Here is an 18,780-nt window from a genome sequence, read left to right as displayed (position 1 = left end):
ATCCACATTTTTGTCTTTTTAGGCATATGTTAAAGATGTAACCATCCCAGTTAACATTGACAATGATTTTAATTTTAGGTTTGCTTTTGAACAAAAGAGTAATCTTAGAATATTAAGTCTCCACTATGAAATGCTATCTTAACTTTTTAATCTCTTCATTAGACTACAGAATCATTAAGAAATACTACACAGCAGAGATGGGGAAAAGACAACTCCAGACAGTTACTAGATGCTACAAAGGTAAGATTTAGTCAACATTTCTAAAGCTAGTAAGAAAAGTTTGCAAGCGCATGGGGCATTTACCAATTTATGCTGCATATTTACTACATGGTTTACATTTCAGAAATACTTTCCTTTTTCTAATTTTTTATATAAATACTGGCAGGAAGGTATGTTTCTATTAAGAATGCAGAAAGAAATCTTGGTATTATCTGCCACTGCAGAAATCTGTCTGAATCCCTTGAGATTAGTGCCAACTAGAGTAACATTTTTAGAAAGCTTTTGTAAATGTAATGGCAGCTTGTTGACATCCAAATTTATCCTAATTTGTGACTGATACATAGAATATTGACATTTTTTCAAATGCGGAACATTCCTTTACCTTAGAAGATGTTCGGATAGTAGAATGCCATGGGATTTTAAGTTTGCTAGAGCCCCGAGGATAAGTGATGTTGAGTTTAAATATTGATGAGGCTTATTTTCATTGTTATTTTACGTGAATGATAGCTTTCATGATTATCACTGCTTCAAAATGAGACATGAAAATCTCTATGATTAAAAAAAAGAACAAAAAACTTATAAGGCTATTTGCATCCTGGGTACTTTATTTTTCCCTTTGTTTAGTAATTGTTTGCCATTAAGGCACAAAGCATTGTTCTAATTTATGCAGAGACTGTATAAATGAATTTGTTTTCCACTATTAAATTAAATCTTTAAGTCGAAAATATGTTCAGTCTTCTCATTATCCAAGATATCACTGAATTTGTATTTCAGTCTTCTACTTCATTGAAGACCATATCATCTTATGTGATAGTCACCAGAACCCTTACTAAAACTGTTATGTAGCCTTTTAGAGGAAAAAGGTCAGAAAAAGATGCTGCCAGAATAAAAACCCCTTGATGTTTTCCTCTTATCAAGTGCTTTATGAGTGTTAATCTAAAAATTGATAACATTTATGACAGTTATTTTCTGTCTCATTAGTAAGAATAAAAAGATACTTTTGCCTGTTACAATTATATTTCCATACCTTGGCTGTAAGCTGATATAGTTATACCGTATATAGTATCAGTATATATATGTGTTCATAAAGAACTATGCACTCAGCATTAATTATTGTTATGAATACTGCAAAAACATCATTAAATATTCACTTCATTTAATACTTTTAATCATAAAAACTTTCAATATTAGAAAATCTAAATATTAAGCCTAATTGTCACTATCTTATTCTTACATCTTTTTTTTTTTAAAGATTTATTTATTTATTATATCTAAGTACACTGTAGCTGTCTTCAGTCACTCCAAAAGAGGGCGCTAGATCTCGTTACGGATGGTTGTGAGCCACCATGTGGTTGCTGGGATTTGAACTCTGGACCTTCGGAAGAGCAGTCGGGTGCTCTTACCCACTGAGCCATCTCACCAGCCCCCTTCTTACATCTTTCTAAATGATTTTATTTTATATATCTCTGATTTTAGCAATAATATTAAAGCCTTTGAAATTTTATAGTAGGCAAGATGTTATATAAGACTATTTCGCCGGGCGTGGTGGCGCACGCCTTTGATCCCAGCACTTGGGAGGCAGAGGCAGGTGGATTTCTGAGTTCGAGGCCAGCCTGGTCTACAAAGTGAGTTCCAGGACAGCCAAAGCTATACAGAGAAACCCTGCCTCGAAAAACCAAAAAAAAAAAAAAAATTTGGGAAAGTGTATGTAGCTCTTATTTTCTAAGTGAATCCAAGAAACATTTGAAGTCTATTTGCCTATATATAATATGTACATATAGTATTACCATAGGAGATAAAAATGACTCAAAAAGTATTGATCTTAATTTTAAGAAATTTACTGTGCAATAGAAAAAACAAAAACATGTATGCAAAATGTTAGATCATAAGTTAGATTATTAAATATTAAATTAAATATTAAGTACTTTGTAAATATATATGTAAGATACAATAATAACATAAATAATCAGTTGTATAAACTTGATTTTATTAATTTTAAAAATATCAAAGAAAAGCAAGTGAAATATGAATCATTAACTATATTAGCCTTGCTTGCTTACTTACAGCATTATAGTGAGTGATAGAAGGGGAGTCAGGATAAATTGAGTAATACTAATGTTAGCTAAATCACTTAAACTAATTTCAAAAGCTATTTAGAGAAAGCAATTTGAGTATTTATTATATTTGAATATTCTTTGTATAAATGTATCTGTATGCTCATTTTAAAAGTGTTTTTGCTTTACTATGCCAAGCTAGATGCAATCCCTTGAGTTTATTTTAGGGACAGTTGTTGTATTAGATTAAGACAATATCTGAAATTCTGTAATACCTAATAAATAAATGGTTTGTTATCATTTTTAATAAGGCTCTCCAGACATGGCCATTGATAGAAAAGAGAACATGTTGGCATGGGCACGCAGGAGGAGGACTCCACACAGACCCAAAAGAAGGGGTAAGAGTGACTCTCAAGCCTTCCTATGCTAACTTTACAAATAAATTCTAAAAGGAGTGAATGACAGGTAACTGGAAATTCATGCTGATAACTGTATTTGAGTAGAAGATAGGTCTTTAACATTGTCATAGTCTAATACTGTTTGATTGGCTCATCTAATGATGCTTTCTCATGCAGAAAAATCCTATCGAAATTGGCGAATATTATACAGAGGAGATCTATGACATAACAAAAATGCATGGCTGTGTAAAATTTTTAAAAAGTATTCATGGGGCCAGACAGTAGTGGTGCATACCTTTAATCCCAGCACTAAGGAGGCAGAGGCAAGTAGATCTCTGAGTTTGAGGCCAGCCTGGACTACAGAGTGATTTTCAGGATAGCCAAGTCTACACAGAGAAATCCTGTCTTGCACCTTCTCACATCCCAGATAGACCTTTATTATTCACTGAGAAGGGGAAAAATGTATTCGTCAACTTTAGTGTTCTATTGTGCTTGCTATTATTGTTGCTTTGGGTTTTGGTTTTTTTTTTTTTTTTTTTTTGAGACAGAGTCTTACTATATGCATCTCATCCTCACTTTAAACTCAGGATCTTGATGTTTAAATCTCTCAGGCACTGGTTTATGTTATCATAACCAGTTCTAAATGTTTTAGATCTCTAAGATAACAGTAACTGACTTTGTTATATAACCTAGCCTTATAAATAAGTAGGCAAATTAGGTTTAGTAATTATAAAGAATTTATGTGTGTTAAGGTCAGTATTTTCCCTTTACATGCTTAGATCTTAGAATATCAGTTAGCTTCATAGTAAATCTCATCTATATGATCCAGCTATTACTGATATTCTTTAACATTATTATTGTTATTATCATATAGGCATGTTAAACAGTAGCGCCTCTGAAATAAAAAGATTTATTTGGACCTCACTTTAACTGAGTGAGTTAAAATGTCACCAGAATACTGTTACATATTTCTCCATCTGTTCTTTGGGGGGGGGGGCTTGCCTCTACCTAATTGCTTTCCTCTTTTTTCTCCTTTTTTCTTATCTCTCCTTCTTTGTCTCTCCTTCCCCCTTCCCTCTCTCATTTTCTCATATAGACAGACATATGGTATTTTGAAGTAGCAATGAGTTAAGGAAACAAAATTTTATGAAGAATGTCTATAAAATATAGATGCTAAGTGAATATGAGTTGTCTTATTGATAGTGGAAATTGATAAGAGAACTTTCTAATTCTTGATGTCTAGTGTTGCTCTTTACTTTCAAGCAAGTGAAAGCATATTGCATCCATGTCCCTTTTTTTATACGTCACTAACCCTCATGGCTATCTTTGAAACAAACACAGTGTAATATGACAGAATTTTTAAAAGTTAGCTAAGTAATGATATTTGTTTATCTATCTGTTACTCTTTGGCATGATATTTGTCAGTTTTCAGGATCATCTGTCAGTAAGGACTCTTAAGGATAGTTGCTAATAATGAATGCTCTATGACCAAAAATATGTTGACTAATAAAGGAGAAGCAGGCACTTCTCTTAAGCTGCACTAAACAAGAATTTTATATATTTTGTATTGTTTAAATGTTGATAATATTTTCTCATCCAACAATAAAATTTTTATATTGGTACATTAAAAAAGGACACAGAATAAACTCTAAGATAATTTTACAGAAAAATCAGAACAAAGCAATTATAATTGTAATATTTTATATTGTTCTTTACAGTTCTTTTTCTCTTATTATCTTTATATAACTTTAACTTCATAAATCATAAAATAGGGTTTTCTGGTCAAATGGAAAAGAAAAAGAGACATAGTATGTAATTGTTGTTGATAGTCTCAGCTCTAGATTGATACTGGGTTTGAGTGTGGGCTACATCACTTCCTAATGGAATGGCCTTAAACAAATCCTGAAATTCTGGATGCTTCAGGACCTTCTATAAAATAGGTTAATAATTACACTAGAAGGGCTTTAAATGAAGTAATTCTTCTCACCATGTTAAAACTCTTAAATGCTGTCCAACATATAGGAGGTGCTTAGTAAATGTTAGGTACTGTTATAGTGTGAGATTGTAAGACCTTCCTCAGCCACAGTGTATTCATTTAAAAAGTATATGTCTGAGCCAATACGATGGCTCAGCATGTAGAATTGCTTACTGTCAGCCTGACATCCCTTGTGTTGTTCTGGCTTCTGTGCATGTGTGCATGTGTACAAACACACACTCAATATAATAAGAAACTTAATTTTTCAAAGTACTTGCTTTGTGCCAAACTTTATGATAGGAATGGAGGATACTGTACTTAACAAGACAAAGCCCTTCCTATCTAAAATTTAACTGTTGAGATGTTAGAACATATAAGCTACTAGATAGAATGTTTACTAGCATAACAAATGATAGAAACCAAAACATATACATCTTGATTTTTAAATTAACTTCCACTTGTATATTCTTTATAAATATTGCTATTAACAATTACAATCAATTTTAGAGTATATTTAGGTGATCTGTTTATCTCATGTGGTTGTTATAAAGGGTTTATGAAAAAGGAATGGTAGTTCAATACTTGAAAATATTGCTTCTTAAAATAGATGAATGAATTGTTTGTTTTATAATAGAATATTGAGATTCTTTAAAAAGACTTGAGATTTTAAAAATGATTTATTTCTGTGTGAATATGTATGAATACATGCAAGCATGCACATTGCATGTTGCACATGTAGAAAGAAGTTAGAGGACATCCTTGTAGAGTGTATTCTTTTCATTTTGATCTGGGTGTGGAGGATTTAATGCAGATTGCCAGGCCTGTATGGCTAACACATTTACCTCCTAAGACATTTTGCTAGCCAGGATTGGGGTTTTTACTCCTACATTTAAATATTTAGTGATATCTTTCTATAGGATCATTTGTTCTGTATGGTCTGCAGAATGATCTACAATAGCCATATTATTATTTTTTTTTTAATTTTGATTGAGCAGGTTCATTAAGTGTATAGCAAGCCACAATAAATAATAGATGGTAAGTGGGAAGTAAGTAGGTAGGTATATAGGTAGATAAATGGTCAATAGATAGATACATATACATATACACATACATTACCAGATCAAGTGTTTAAAACATTCAGCAGAAATCAAAAGGGAAAATTCTGTTAAGACAGGCAGCTGGCATTCTCAATAAAGATTATGGGTAGAATACCCCCTCAGGTAAGGCTTCAGAGTAAATGAACAAATAATAACATAGAAATAACAGCATCAAACACACTATCGAACAAAAACCAATTAGTGGGGTTGAGGGCGTAAGCTAGATTTCCTGATTAAGCTTTCTCTTCACAACCGAGCCTGCTATGGCTCAGCTTCTGGCTTCTTTCTTACTGTAGGCATTTTTGTATCATGGAATAAACAATAGTAACCTCTGTTGAAAATAGCTTACCTTCTAGATGTTTTCAAGGACACAATGTTTTTTTTATTCTTGGGCTGCTTTGCTGTTGTCATCCCTCCCTGTCACAGAGTTAGCAGGGTCATTCCCCTTGGATGCCATGGAGGACACTTGACATGAACATGCATGGGTCTGAAGGGTGCGGGTAGGGAGCAGAGTCCTTCTCAGTGAGATAAAATATGACAATTTACCAATATAATATACATCATACTGTTAGTGAATGTAGTTTGAACTCAGTGAAAGGACTACTTACTGAAGAAGTACTCTGCTTCATAGTCTTTTTTTATGTTAGAAATAATTCCTCATTGATTGGATATAGTCTAAAGTCTGTGATAGTAAGAGGCACTTGCTAGAGCAATCAGAGAACTTTAGCATAAATCTTGATATAACCAGAAGATGTGAAAAGACATCCTGGGGTATTGAAAATTGGAAGATTGGGAAAATAATATCTAAGCTTGCTAAAATGAGTGAGACTACAAACCAGTGCACAAGAATGCCTGGAGGATATGGGGAGCCAGTTTTCTGGTTCTGATTTCATACATCATCAGGCAGCCTAGGATCTTCATTTGCTTTATGAACTTGACTGACTTTTGGGATAAAGAACTCACCGACTGGCCAGTGTGAACATCAGTCTACTTGTTAGTTACTTTTTATTATAAGTTGTTAAATGGAGTGTCAGGTACAAATCCATCTCATGTGCAGCATAATCCATCACCTCAGGTCCTAATCACTACTGCATAAACTCTTTATTGAGATCTCAAACTAACCGAGCTTAGAAAACAAACCCTGAGGTAAAGAGAAAATAACAATACTTGCCAAGCTTTTTCTGACAATTTATATTTTCCTCTCCTATTCCAAACACATTACAGTTATAATAATGTAGGAGGACTTCTCTGCTTGCTCTCTGGGGCTTTCTGTTAGACATCAACTGAACTTGCTTTTCTTTTGACCTAGCTTTTATCAAGTCACTGTTATGTCTAACAGTACTGTAGTATCCTTTTTAATTATTCCTTTAATTGAAGTTTCCTTTAGCTTGAGACAGTTTTCTTCCCTGAATGGTTTTTTTTTGTCCCTAAAATAATACTAAATTAGTTCTTTAGGGAGATGATATTCAGCCTATATGCCAGATTTTACAGAACAGAGACTATTCCAAAAGTTTGGGTTTGGGGAACTTTTTCCCCCCTGGGTGGGGGAGTCCTTCCTAACCAAACGTTTTATCTGCAGATAGTTTATTTTAAATTAGTTTGATTTTGTAAGTTACATTTCCTACTACTAACATTTAGGAATGTCTGGGGCTGGAGAGGTGGCTCAGTGTTTAAAGAGGGTTCTATTCCCAGCACCCACATTCTTAGCACCCAATTCCCAGCTCACAACTGTCTGTGACTTCAGTTTCAAGGGATCTCACACTTTCATACAGACATACATATAGTGAAACACCAATACACATTAAATACAAATAAATTTTAAAAATAGAAATGTCTGTAAAACCAGGATTCTTACATTCTTCATCAGCTAAGGAAAGGACAATTCTGCTAACCTTGTCAAAATACTATTTTCTTATTTCTTAGTTTCATTTTGTCAAAGCTCAGTGGACTGGATTCTCTTGAAATAAGTGAACTTCTTATGGAAACATTTGCTATTTATGCTTAACAACTTTTTTGGCAACCAATACAAAGCTTCCTGAACAGCAAAATATATATATAGGACTTATTAATATAGTTATACTTAATATCTGAAAATTCTTCCAAGTGAACCAATTTAGATGTTTTGGTTTTTAAGTTCTTGTGCCCTTTTTATAGTTATTAACTATAGGTCTTCTCTTGTAGTGCATTTAGTCATGAGATTTCTCTCCTACAGTTAAGTTGAGTACTATGCCATGTTGAAGATCCATTGTTATGATAAATACTATTCTATGTAATAAGTATGATTTGTGACTATAAACTATAAAGTTATACCCTACTAACTCATATACTTCCACATTTATTTATGCATGATCACATGCCCCATAACGAGGTTCTGGTCAGCAAAGGATAGTGGTGGTCTCATAAGATTTTAATAGAACTGAAAAATTCCTACTTCTTAGTAAACTTATCTTTCAGAAGAGGGGGCAAGAGAAAAGAAAAACACAGGAATAAAAAGGGGGAAAGCCTCCTTCACTGGGATTTGATAATTAAAGAAGAGATCTTTAATTTGAGATGGAAAGGGCACAAAAGGAGATGGAGAGAGAAAGGAGATGTAATACAGTACTCATGTATCCAATTCTGAAAACAAAATATATTTTGAAAATATGGGATATATGGGAGTTGTGGATGTGGCTCATTGGATAAAGTACTTGCTGGTCAAGTATGAGGACGTGAGTTCAGATTCTTTGTACCCATATTAAAAATAAAAACAAAGCTTATAGTAATGATGTAGTAATGACTATTGCCCCGGTGCTGTGGAGTGGAAACAGAAAGATCTGTGCTCACTGGCCGGCCATTCTAGCCAACTAATAAGCTCCAGGCTCAGTGAGAGACACCTCCTCATAAAAGGTGGGGAAACAAATTGAGGAAGGTATCTGGTCATTACCTTCTGGCTACCCTATGTGCACACATATCCCCCGCCCCCCGCCCCAAGTTGAAAAACACGCACTGTAAAGTTGGCTCTAATAGAAAGGAATGTTTATGGCATGTTATCTCATCACATGCAAGTTTTTGATGGAAAAAGAAATAAACTAATTATTTATCAGAGCCTGACAAATGCAGAGGCAGGTGCTCGCAGCCAACCATTAGACTGAGCACAGGGCCTCCAATGGAGAAGTTAGACAAAGGACTGAAGGAGCTGAAGGGATTTACAACCCCTTAGGAAGAACAACAATATCAACCAACCAGACACCCCAGAGCTCACTCTTGACTAAACCACCAACCAAAGAGTACACATGGAGGGACTCATGGTTCCACCCACATATGTAGCAAAGGATGGCCTTGTCTGGCATCAATGGGAGGAGAGGCCCTTTTTCCTGTAAAGGGTGATACCCCAGTGTAGGAGAATGCTCGGGCAGGGATGCAAGAGTGGATGGGTGGATGGGGGAACACCTTTATAGAAGCAGGGGGATGGGGGTGCAATAAGGGGCTTTGGGAGTGGGGACTGGGAAAGGGAATAACATTTGAAATGTAAATAAAAAAAATATCCAATTTTTAAAAAGACTCATACTCAATACTAGTTTTGCAATATAATGAGGCTTGAGTATCATTTCCATGTTTTAAATGTGAAGCTTTTTAGCCTCAACTAAATTGTATACATTCTCATAGTGATGGAGGAAAGAAGATGCACTTCAACTTTTGTAGTCCTTTAAAATACATTTTTATGGCACTCAACCTTAGAGAGCTTTTGCTGTCATGTTAGAGTCATCAGTATATTTTATTTTGGATTTTTATTTTTTATTTAGAATCTTACTAGAGAGTCTGGGCTGGTTTCAAATTCATGATTCTCCTGCCTCTATCTCCAATACTATGTTTCAAAATTGCGTTTAAATTCTGTTGTGAAAACTTTTAGAAAATGAATTTCATAGTTTTTCCTTATGTAAGGGATACTGTACTGGCTAGTTTTGTGTCAACTTGACACAGCTGGAGTTATCACAGAGAAAGGAGCTTCAGTCACAGAGAAAGGAGCTTCAATGGGGGAAATGCCTCCACGAGATCCAGCTGTAAGGCATTTTCTCAATTAGTGATCAAGTGGGGAGGTCCCCTTGTGGGTGGTGCCATCTCTGGGCTGGTAGTTTTGGTTCTATAAGAGAGCAGACTGAGCAAGCCAGGGGAAACAAGCCAGTAAGTAACATCCCTCCATGGCCTCTGCATCAGCTCCTGCTTCCTGACCTGCTTGAGTTCCAGTCCTGCATCCTTTGGTGATCAACAGGAATGTGGAAAGTGTAAGCTGAATAAACCCTTTTGTCCCCAACTTGCTTCTTGGTCATGATGTTTGTGCAGGAATAGAAACCCTGACTAAGACAAATTGGAACAGCATAGTGGGGTATTCCTGTGACAACTGACCATGTTTTGGGGAGGACTGTGGAAGGACTTTGGAACTTTAGGCTAAAAGATCCATTCAGTGTTAAGAGCTCTGTGGGATGTTGTGTAGGAGCTTGGAAGATAATGTTGAGAACAGTGCAGAAGATGGAGGCCTGGCTTGTGAAATTTCAGAGGGAAGATTAAAGACTCTTTTCAGGGTCATTGCTATTTTGATTGTGAAGATTCTGTGGTTCCAGTTAGCTGAAGAAGAATCAGCTGTGATTAACAAGATACCAGAACTACTAAAGTGAAACCTTTGCATTACTGGGACTATTGATGCTGGTTAGCTGGAGCTAAGAAATTAGTGGTAATTAAGGAGAGACCAGCATCATTGAGGTGACATCTTCTGGGAAGTGTTTTCTGAAAGCACAAAGAGGCTGTGTTCCAGAAGATAACCAAGGTTTTACTTCATCTGCAGCGGGACTTGGTAATGTGTAAGGGTCACCCAGGTGGTACTGGTTTTGAAGGCATGAAGGGATCACGCAGAGCAGCTGAGGCTCGGCACTGTGAGAGGCCATGGAAGGCCATTGGTGAAGGTGCAGCCTCAGTTGTAATTGATGGCCCAGGACTGAAGGGGTCATGCAGTGTTTTGGAGATGCCAGTACCATGAGATGACCACCAAGAACAGCAGCAGCAGTGGAGTACAAGCAGCTGGATCCTAGAAGACGTGTGTGCTACAAAGGGCATGGCTGGAGATGTGTCCCAAGCCCTTGGAGGAACCCAGAAGATAGTGAGTTGGATCCCAGACATTGGATGGTTGGAGATTGATTTTTGCTTTTGATTTTGTGTCCTGATATTTTTCACTCTTGAAGGAAGAAAGTATTTTAGTGGAGCCCACAGTTAAGAGACTGAATTTTAAAAGATATTGGACATTTTAAAGGGATTGAACTTTAATATACAAGACTGTGGGACTTTTAAAATTATTTACATCTTGGGGATGAATAAGAAACTAAGGGTAACTAGTGATGTGTCTGTGTGTCAAGTTGACAAGGGGTCAATTGTACTGGCTAGTTTTGTGTCAACTTGACACAGCTGGAGTTATCACAGAGAAAGGAACTTCAGTCGAGGAAATGCCTCCCTGAGATACAACTGTAAGGCATTTTCTCAATTAGTGATCAAGGGGGAAAGGCCCCTTGTGGGTGTTGCCATCTCTGGGCTGGTAGTCTTGGTTCTATAAGAGAGCAGGCTGAGCAAGCCAGGGGAAGCAAGCCAGTAAAGAACATCACTCATGGCCTCTGCATCAGCTCCTGCTTTCTGACCTGCTTGAGTTCCAGTCCCGACTTCCTTTGATGATGAACAGCAATGTGGAAGAGTAAGCTGAATAAACCCTTTCCTCCCCAACTTGCTTCTTGGTCATGATGTTTCTTCGAGAATAGAAACCCTGACTAAGACAGATACTAAAAGAAAAGCTGTTAGAATATCTTCGGTTTCTTCAGCAAGTTCTACCCTTTCATTTCCTTTAATTATTGCTTGATAGTTTTACTATATTTTATATGCAGTTACTCCTTAAAAAGTATTTTTTCATCTTTAAAAATCCTTTTGTTATTGTGTTTTTGTGTGTGTATGCCTCGTGTGTGTGTGTGTGTGTGTGTGTGTGTGTCTGTGACCACGTGCCTACCTATGTGTGTGTGTGTGTGTGTCCCATGAGATATGTAAAGTTCAGAGAACCACTTTCTGTTGATGTCAGTTCTCTCCTTTGACCATGTTGGGTTTCTGGGATTGAACCCAGATATCAGGCTTGGTTGCAAGCACCATCTCACATTTTTCAAAGACCAATTATTGTAATCATCTTGATAATTACATTTCCTACCCTTTCTTTAAGAATGCGATCTTATAGGGGTATGTATATTACCTCCAGCATTATTTATTTATACTTGACTGAGTTGAAGTGACAATGCGTAGTTGATATAAAGGTGATGAATTAGTTTTAAGCTATGGGCCAGTCTCTTTCTAGCTGTAGATAAAACACATTTGTTTGTCAGGATTACTACTGGCTGTCTAAGATGAAATAACTGGTGATTTTGGAAGGTGGTATATTATCTTTCCGAGGCTATATGATGGTCCCCAATTTTATTTTATCAGGTGCAGTAGGAATAAAGTGCTTTAAAATCCTTTAAAACTATCTCAGGCCCTAAAACACTTTTTTGACTTGGCCTCTACTTTTTTTAAAAAAGTAATTTTTCAAACTTTATAGTTTATCTAAACTCTAACTGAAGTCATGTCCTTTACAGCTTAATGGACTCATAATGCATGATTACACAACTTCAGAACCCATTTTGTTAAATGAAGTGGTGACATTTTATGCACTATTAAGCCAACTAGAATAATTTTCTTGCTCTTAGCTGTAACTTCTCTGTGTCCTTATTGAAAATTTTCTGGGGTGTGTTGTAGAAGGTTTTGACAGGAGGGAATGTTCCTAAAGATATGTAGAAACAGGGCCTTTTTTCCATTACTCCATCAAGAAAAATTAGGCGGACAAAACTTGTGAAATGGGAAAATGGTTGAAATGCCCCCTGTTTGTGTTATAATGCATTAAATTATATTTATTTTGTGATTGTTTGTTTGAAAAAAGTGGTTTTTAATATTATTGCCTCATTCCTTTTTAAAATGCCTTACTAACTTATGAGTATATATGTATGTGTAAAATAAAGCACAGGAACTATAATTTTGGCATTTCATACTTTTGCCATCTTAAAGATTTGAACCAGCTCAGGATAACAGTCTTTCTGTTTTTTGTATAATATGAGCAGTTTTATTTCTCTTCCTCTTTGCACAATAAACTGCCTAAAATGCAAGCAAGGTACTATGCTGAACTTTATGAGGGTGATCATAATATAGAAGTACCCTGTGTTTTATGATATACTATGCTGGGTTTGTTGTATCTTAGCTTCTGCCCACTCAGAGCTATACAAATTCACATTAAGTTGTATAACTTTTTTTCTTTTTGAAATCAACTTGAATTTGAATATAATAAGGATTACAGGAAATATGAACACGTGAAGAATATAAACTTTTATCAGTTATTCTCTTCACTTGAGGTACTAATATTAATTTGTATGGAGTATTTTTTTGAGACAGGGTTTCTCTGTGTAGCCCTGGCTGTCCTGGAACTCACTCTGTAGACCAGATTGGCCTCGAACTCAGAAATTCGCCTGCCTCTGCCTCCCAAGTGCTGAGATTAAAGGCGTGCACCACCACCTCCTGGCAGGAGTATTTTTTTAACTTTGTTTCTATCAAAACAGCCCAGGCATAAACATTGTTATAGCCAGATTTTTGTTTCCTTATTTAGTATTTTTAAATTTTAGTTAACTGTGGTGTAAAGCTTTCTTTATTAAAATTTTATTTTTACTCAGCATTCAGAATAATGAGTTTCATTATGAGATTGTCTTGCACATATCTCACTGTGCACAGCTTGTACTTGCTATGTATCAACTCCTCTTCCCTGTCTCACTGGTCCCTTTCCTTTCACCAACCAGTTCTCCTGCTTTCATATGTACAGACCTATACTCAATAACATGTTTAAGTTTACATTGTTCAAGTGAGAAAAACCATATTTTTATTTTCCCTTATGTCATTGTCTTCCCTTCTGGTAGACCCTTTCCTTTTAGCACTTCGTCCCACTTCTAATTTATATATAAAGTGTATGTTTGGGCTGGAGAGGTGGCTCAGCAGTTAAGAGCACTGACTGCTCTTCCAGATGTTCTGAGTTCAATTCCCAGCAACCACATGGTGGCTCACAACCATCTGTAATGAGATCCAATGTCCTTTCTGGTGTGTCTGAAGGCAATTACAGTGTACTTACATAAATAAAATAAATAAATCTTAAAAAAATAATAAAGTGGCTTCCGTTTACCATCTGTGCCAGGAGCTAATACTATGCCACAGCTCTCCATACCTGAACACTGCCTGGAGAGAGCTGGTCTCCCAGGAGTGCGGACATGCCTGTGAGCACAGGTAAGACCATCACTTCTGCTCAGAAGAACACGCCCAGAGCCCTCAGGACACAGGAACTGAGGAGCAGCCTGGGACAGGAGCCTTCTGGTTTCAGTCTGTATGTACCCCGGAGCTGACCCTGTGCCACAGCTCTGCATACCCAAATTCCTCCAGGAGAGAACTGCTCTCCCAGGAGTACTGACACACAGGCTTGCAGTAGGGACAAGCCACAGTCAAGAGACAGCAAGACCAGCTAACACCAAAGATAACGAGATGTCAAGAGGCAAGGGCAAGAAAATAAGCAACAGAAACCAAGGCTGCTTGGCATCATCAGAACCTAGTTCTCACACCAAAGCGAACCCTGGATACCCAAACACACCAGAAAAGCAAGACTCTGATTTAAAGTCACATCTCATGATGATGATAGAGGACTTTATGAAGGACATAAATAACTCCCTTAAAGAAATAGAGGAGAACACAGGTAAACAGCTAGAAGCCCTTAAAGAGGAAACACAAAAATCCCTTAAAGGATTACAGGAAAACACAATCAAAAAGATGAAGAAATTGAACAAAACCATCCAGGATCTAAAAATGGAAATAGAATCAATAAATCACAAAGGGAAACTGGAGATAGAAAACCTAGGAAAGAGATCAGGAGTCATAGATGCAAGTATCACCAACAGAATACAAGAGATAGAAGAGAGAATCTCAAGTACAAAAGATAGCATAGAAAACATCTACAAAACAGTTAAAGAAAACAGTTTTACAAAATGCAAAACGCTCCTAACCCAAAAAATCCAGGAAATCCAGGACACAATGAGAAGACCAAGCTTAAGGATAATATGTATAGAAGAGGGCAAAGATCCCCAAATTAAAGAGCCAGTAAATAACATCAACAAAATTATAGAAGAAAACTTCCCTAACCTAAGGAAAGAGGTGCCCCTAAACATACAAGAAGCCTACAGAACTCCAAATAGATTAAACCAGAAAAGAAATTCCTCCCATCATATAATAGTCAAAACACCAAATGCACAAAACAAAGAAAGAATATCAAAAGCAGTAGGAGAAAACGGTCAAGTAAAATATAAAGGCAGACATATCAGAATTGCATTAGAATTCTCACCAGAGACTATGAAAGCTAGCAGATCCTGGGCAGATATCATACAGACCCTAAGAGAATACAAATGCCTGCCCAGGCTTCTATACCCAGCAAAACTCTAAATTACCATAGAAGGAGAAATCAAGACATTACATGACAAAACCAAATTTACACAATGTATTTCCACAAATCCAGCCTACTCTAATAATAGATGGAAAACTCTGACACAAGAAGGGAAACTGTGCCCTAGAAAAAGCAGGAAAAGTAATCTTTCAAAAAACCCAAGAAGATAGCTACACAAACATAAAAATAACATCAAAAATAAGAAGAAGCAACAATCACTATTCCTTAATATGTTTTAATATCAATGGAGTAAATTCCCCAATAAAAAGACATAGACTAACATACTGGATACGTAAAATAGGGCACAGCATTGTGCTGCATACAGGAAACACACAAAGATAGACACTACCTCAGAGTAAAGGGCTGGAAAACAATGTTCCAAGCAAATGGTCCCAAGAAACAAGCTGGAGTAGCCATTCTAAAATTGAATAAAATCAACATTCAACCAAAATTTATCAAAAAGGAAAAGAAAGACACTTCATACTCATCAAAGGAGAAAATCTACCAAGAACTCTCAATTCTGAACATCTATGCTCCAAATACAAGGGCACCCATATTCATAAAAGAAACTTTACTGGCCAGGCGAGGTGGCGCACACCTTTAATCCCAGCACTTGGGAGGCAGAGGCAGAGGCAGGCGGATTTCTGAGTTTGAGGCCAGCCTGGTCTACAGAGTGAGTTCCAGGACAGCCAGGGCTATACAGAGAAACCTTGTCTTTAAAAACCAAAAACCAAAAAAAAAAAAAAAAAAAAAAAAAAAAAAGAAAGAAAGAAAAAGAAACTTTAGTAAAGCTCAAAGCACACATTGCGCCTCACATAATAATAGTGGGAGAATTTAACACTCCACTCTCATCAATGGACAGATCCTGGAAACACAAACTAAACAGAGACACTGTGAAACTGACAGAAGTTATGAACCAAATGGGTTTAGCAGATATCTATAGAACATTTCATCCTAATCCTAAAACAAAAGAATATATCTTCTCAACACCTCATGGTACCTTAACCAAAATTGACCATATAATTGGTCAAAAAACAGGCCTCAACAGATATAAGAAGATTGAAATGCATCCTATCAGGTCACCACAGTCGAAAGCTGGTCTTCAACAGCAACAAAAACAACAGGCCACATACACATGGAAGCTGAACAATGCTCTACTCAATGATAACTTGGTCAAGGAAGAAATAAACAGTTAAAATACTTTTTAGAATTTAAAGAAAATGAAGACACAACATACCCAAACTTATGAGACACAAGGAAAGCAGTGTTAAGAGGAAAACTCTTATCTCTGCCTCCAAAAAGAAACTGGAGAGAGTATATACTAGCAGCTTAACAGCACACCTGAAAGCTCTAAAACAAAAAGAAGCAAATGCACCCAAGATGAGTAGAAGGCAGAAAAATAATCAAACTCAGGGCTGAAATCAACTAAGTAGAAACAAAAAGAACTAACTATACAAAGAATCAACATAACCAGGAGTTTGTCCTTTGAGAAAATCAACAATATATATAAACCCTTAGCCAGACTCAGCAGAGGGCACAGCAACAGTATCCAAATTAACAAAATCAGAAATGAAAAGGGAGATATAACAACAGAAACTGAGTAAATTAGAAAAAGACATCAGATCCTACTACAAAAGGCTATATTCAACCAAATTCAAAAATCTGAATGAAATGGACAATTTTCTAGAAAGATACCAAATACCAAAGTTAAATCAGGATCAGATAAATCATGTGAACACTCCCATAACCCTTAAAGAAATAGAAGTAGTCATTAAAAGTATCCCAAACAAAAAAAGACCAGGACCAGACGGGTTTGGTGCAGAATTCTATCAGACCTTCAAAGAAGACTTAATACCAATACTCTTCAAAGTATTCCACAAAATAGAAAAAGAAGGGACACTACCCAATTCATTCTAGGACACCACAGTTACGCTGATACCAAAAGCACACAAAGATCCAAAAAGGAAAGAGAACTTCAGACCAATCTCCCTTATGAACATTGATGGAAAAATACTCAATAAAATTCTTGCCAACAGAATCCAAGAATACATCAAAACGATCATCCATCATGATCAAGTAGGCTTCATCCCAGGGATGCAGGGATGGTTCAATGTACGGAAATCCATCAATGAAATCCACTACATAAACAAACTCAAAGAAAAAACCATATGATCATTTCATTAGATTCTGAAAAAGCATTTTACAATATTCAGCACCCTTCATGTTAAAAGTCTTGGAAAGATCAGCAATTCAAGGCCCATACCTAAACATAGTAAAAGCAATATACAGCAAACCAGTAGCCAACAAACTAAATGGAGAGAAACTTGAAGCAATCCCACTAAAATCAGGGACTAGACAGGGCTGCCCACCCTCTCCCCATCTATTTAGTACTTGAAGATCTAGCTAGAGCAATTAGACAACAAAAGGAGGTCAAAGGAATGCAAATTGAAAAGAAAGAAGTCAAAATATCACTATTTTCAGAATATGATAGTATACTTAAGTGACCCCCAAAATTCCACCAGAGAACTCCTACAGCTGATAAACAGCTTCAGCAAAGTGGCCGGATATAAAATTAACTCAAGCAAAGCAGTAGCTTTCCTATATTCAAAAGATAAACTAGCTGAGAAAGAAATTAGGGCCAAGACACCCTTAACAGTAGTCACAAACAATATAAAATATCTTGGTTTGACTCTAACCAAACAAGTGAAACAAGAACTTCAAGTTTCTTCAAGAAAGAAATTGAAGAAGACCTCAGAAGATGGAAAGATCCCCCATGCTGGTGGATTGGCAGGATTAATATAGTAAAAATGGCCATCTTGCTGAAAGCCATATACAGATTCAATGCAATCCCAATCAAAATTCCAACTCAATTCTTCATAGAGTTAGAAAGAACAATTCTCAAATTCATTTGGAATAATAAAAAAACGAGGATAGTGAAAACTATTCTCAACAATAAAAAAAAATTATTGGGAAATCACAATCCCTGGCCTCAAGCTGACTATAGAGCCATAATGATAAAAACTGCGTGGTGTTGGTACAGTGACAGGCAGATAGATCAATGGAATAGACTTGAAGACCCAGAAATGAACCCACACACCTACGGTCACTTGATTTTTGACAAAGGAGCTAAAACCATCCAGTGGAAAATAGATAGCATTTTCAACCAATGGTGCTGGCTCAACTGGTGGTTAGCATGTAGAATGCAAATTGATTCATTCTTATCTCCCTGTACAAAGCTCAAGTCCAAGTGGATCAAGGACTTCCATATAAAACCAGATACACTGAATTTTGTAGAAATAAAAGTGGGGAAAAATAGGCACAGGAGGAAATTTCCTGAACAGAACACCAATAGCTTATCCTCTAGGATCAAGAATCAACAAATGGGACTTCATAAAATTGCAAAGCTTCTGTAAGGCAGAGGACACTGTCAGTAGGACAAAATGGCAACCAACAGATTGGAAAAAGATCTTTACCAATCCTA

At 36.3% G+C, this 18,780-nt stretch overlaps 1 protein-coding gene across 1 annotated transcript in view; it reads left to right on the top strand.

Moving 5' to 3' along the window:
• Positions 1-18,780, top strand: part of Abcb7 (ATP-binding cassette, sub-family B (MDR/TAP), member 7) — a 133,282-nt gene that overhangs the window by 68,682 nt on the left and 45,820 nt on the right. The window contains exons 2-3 of the mRNA NM_009592.1: positions 163-240; positions 2,585-2,671. Coding sequence (NP_033722.1) covers positions 163-240; positions 2,585-2,671 — 165 coding nt within the window. The remainder of the gene's footprint in view (positions 1-162; positions 241-2,584; positions 2,672-18,780) is intronic.

The sequence above is a fragment of the Mus musculus genome, chromosome X (genome assembly GCF_000001635.26).
Source record: "Mus musculus strain C57BL/6J chromosome X, GRCm38.p6 C57BL/6J".
Lineage (NCBI taxonomy): Eukaryota > Metazoa > Chordata > Mammalia > Rodentia > Muridae > Mus > Mus musculus.
The sequence above is the reverse complement of the archived record's forward strand: the minus strand, read 5'-3'. Positions and strand labels throughout refer to the sequence as shown.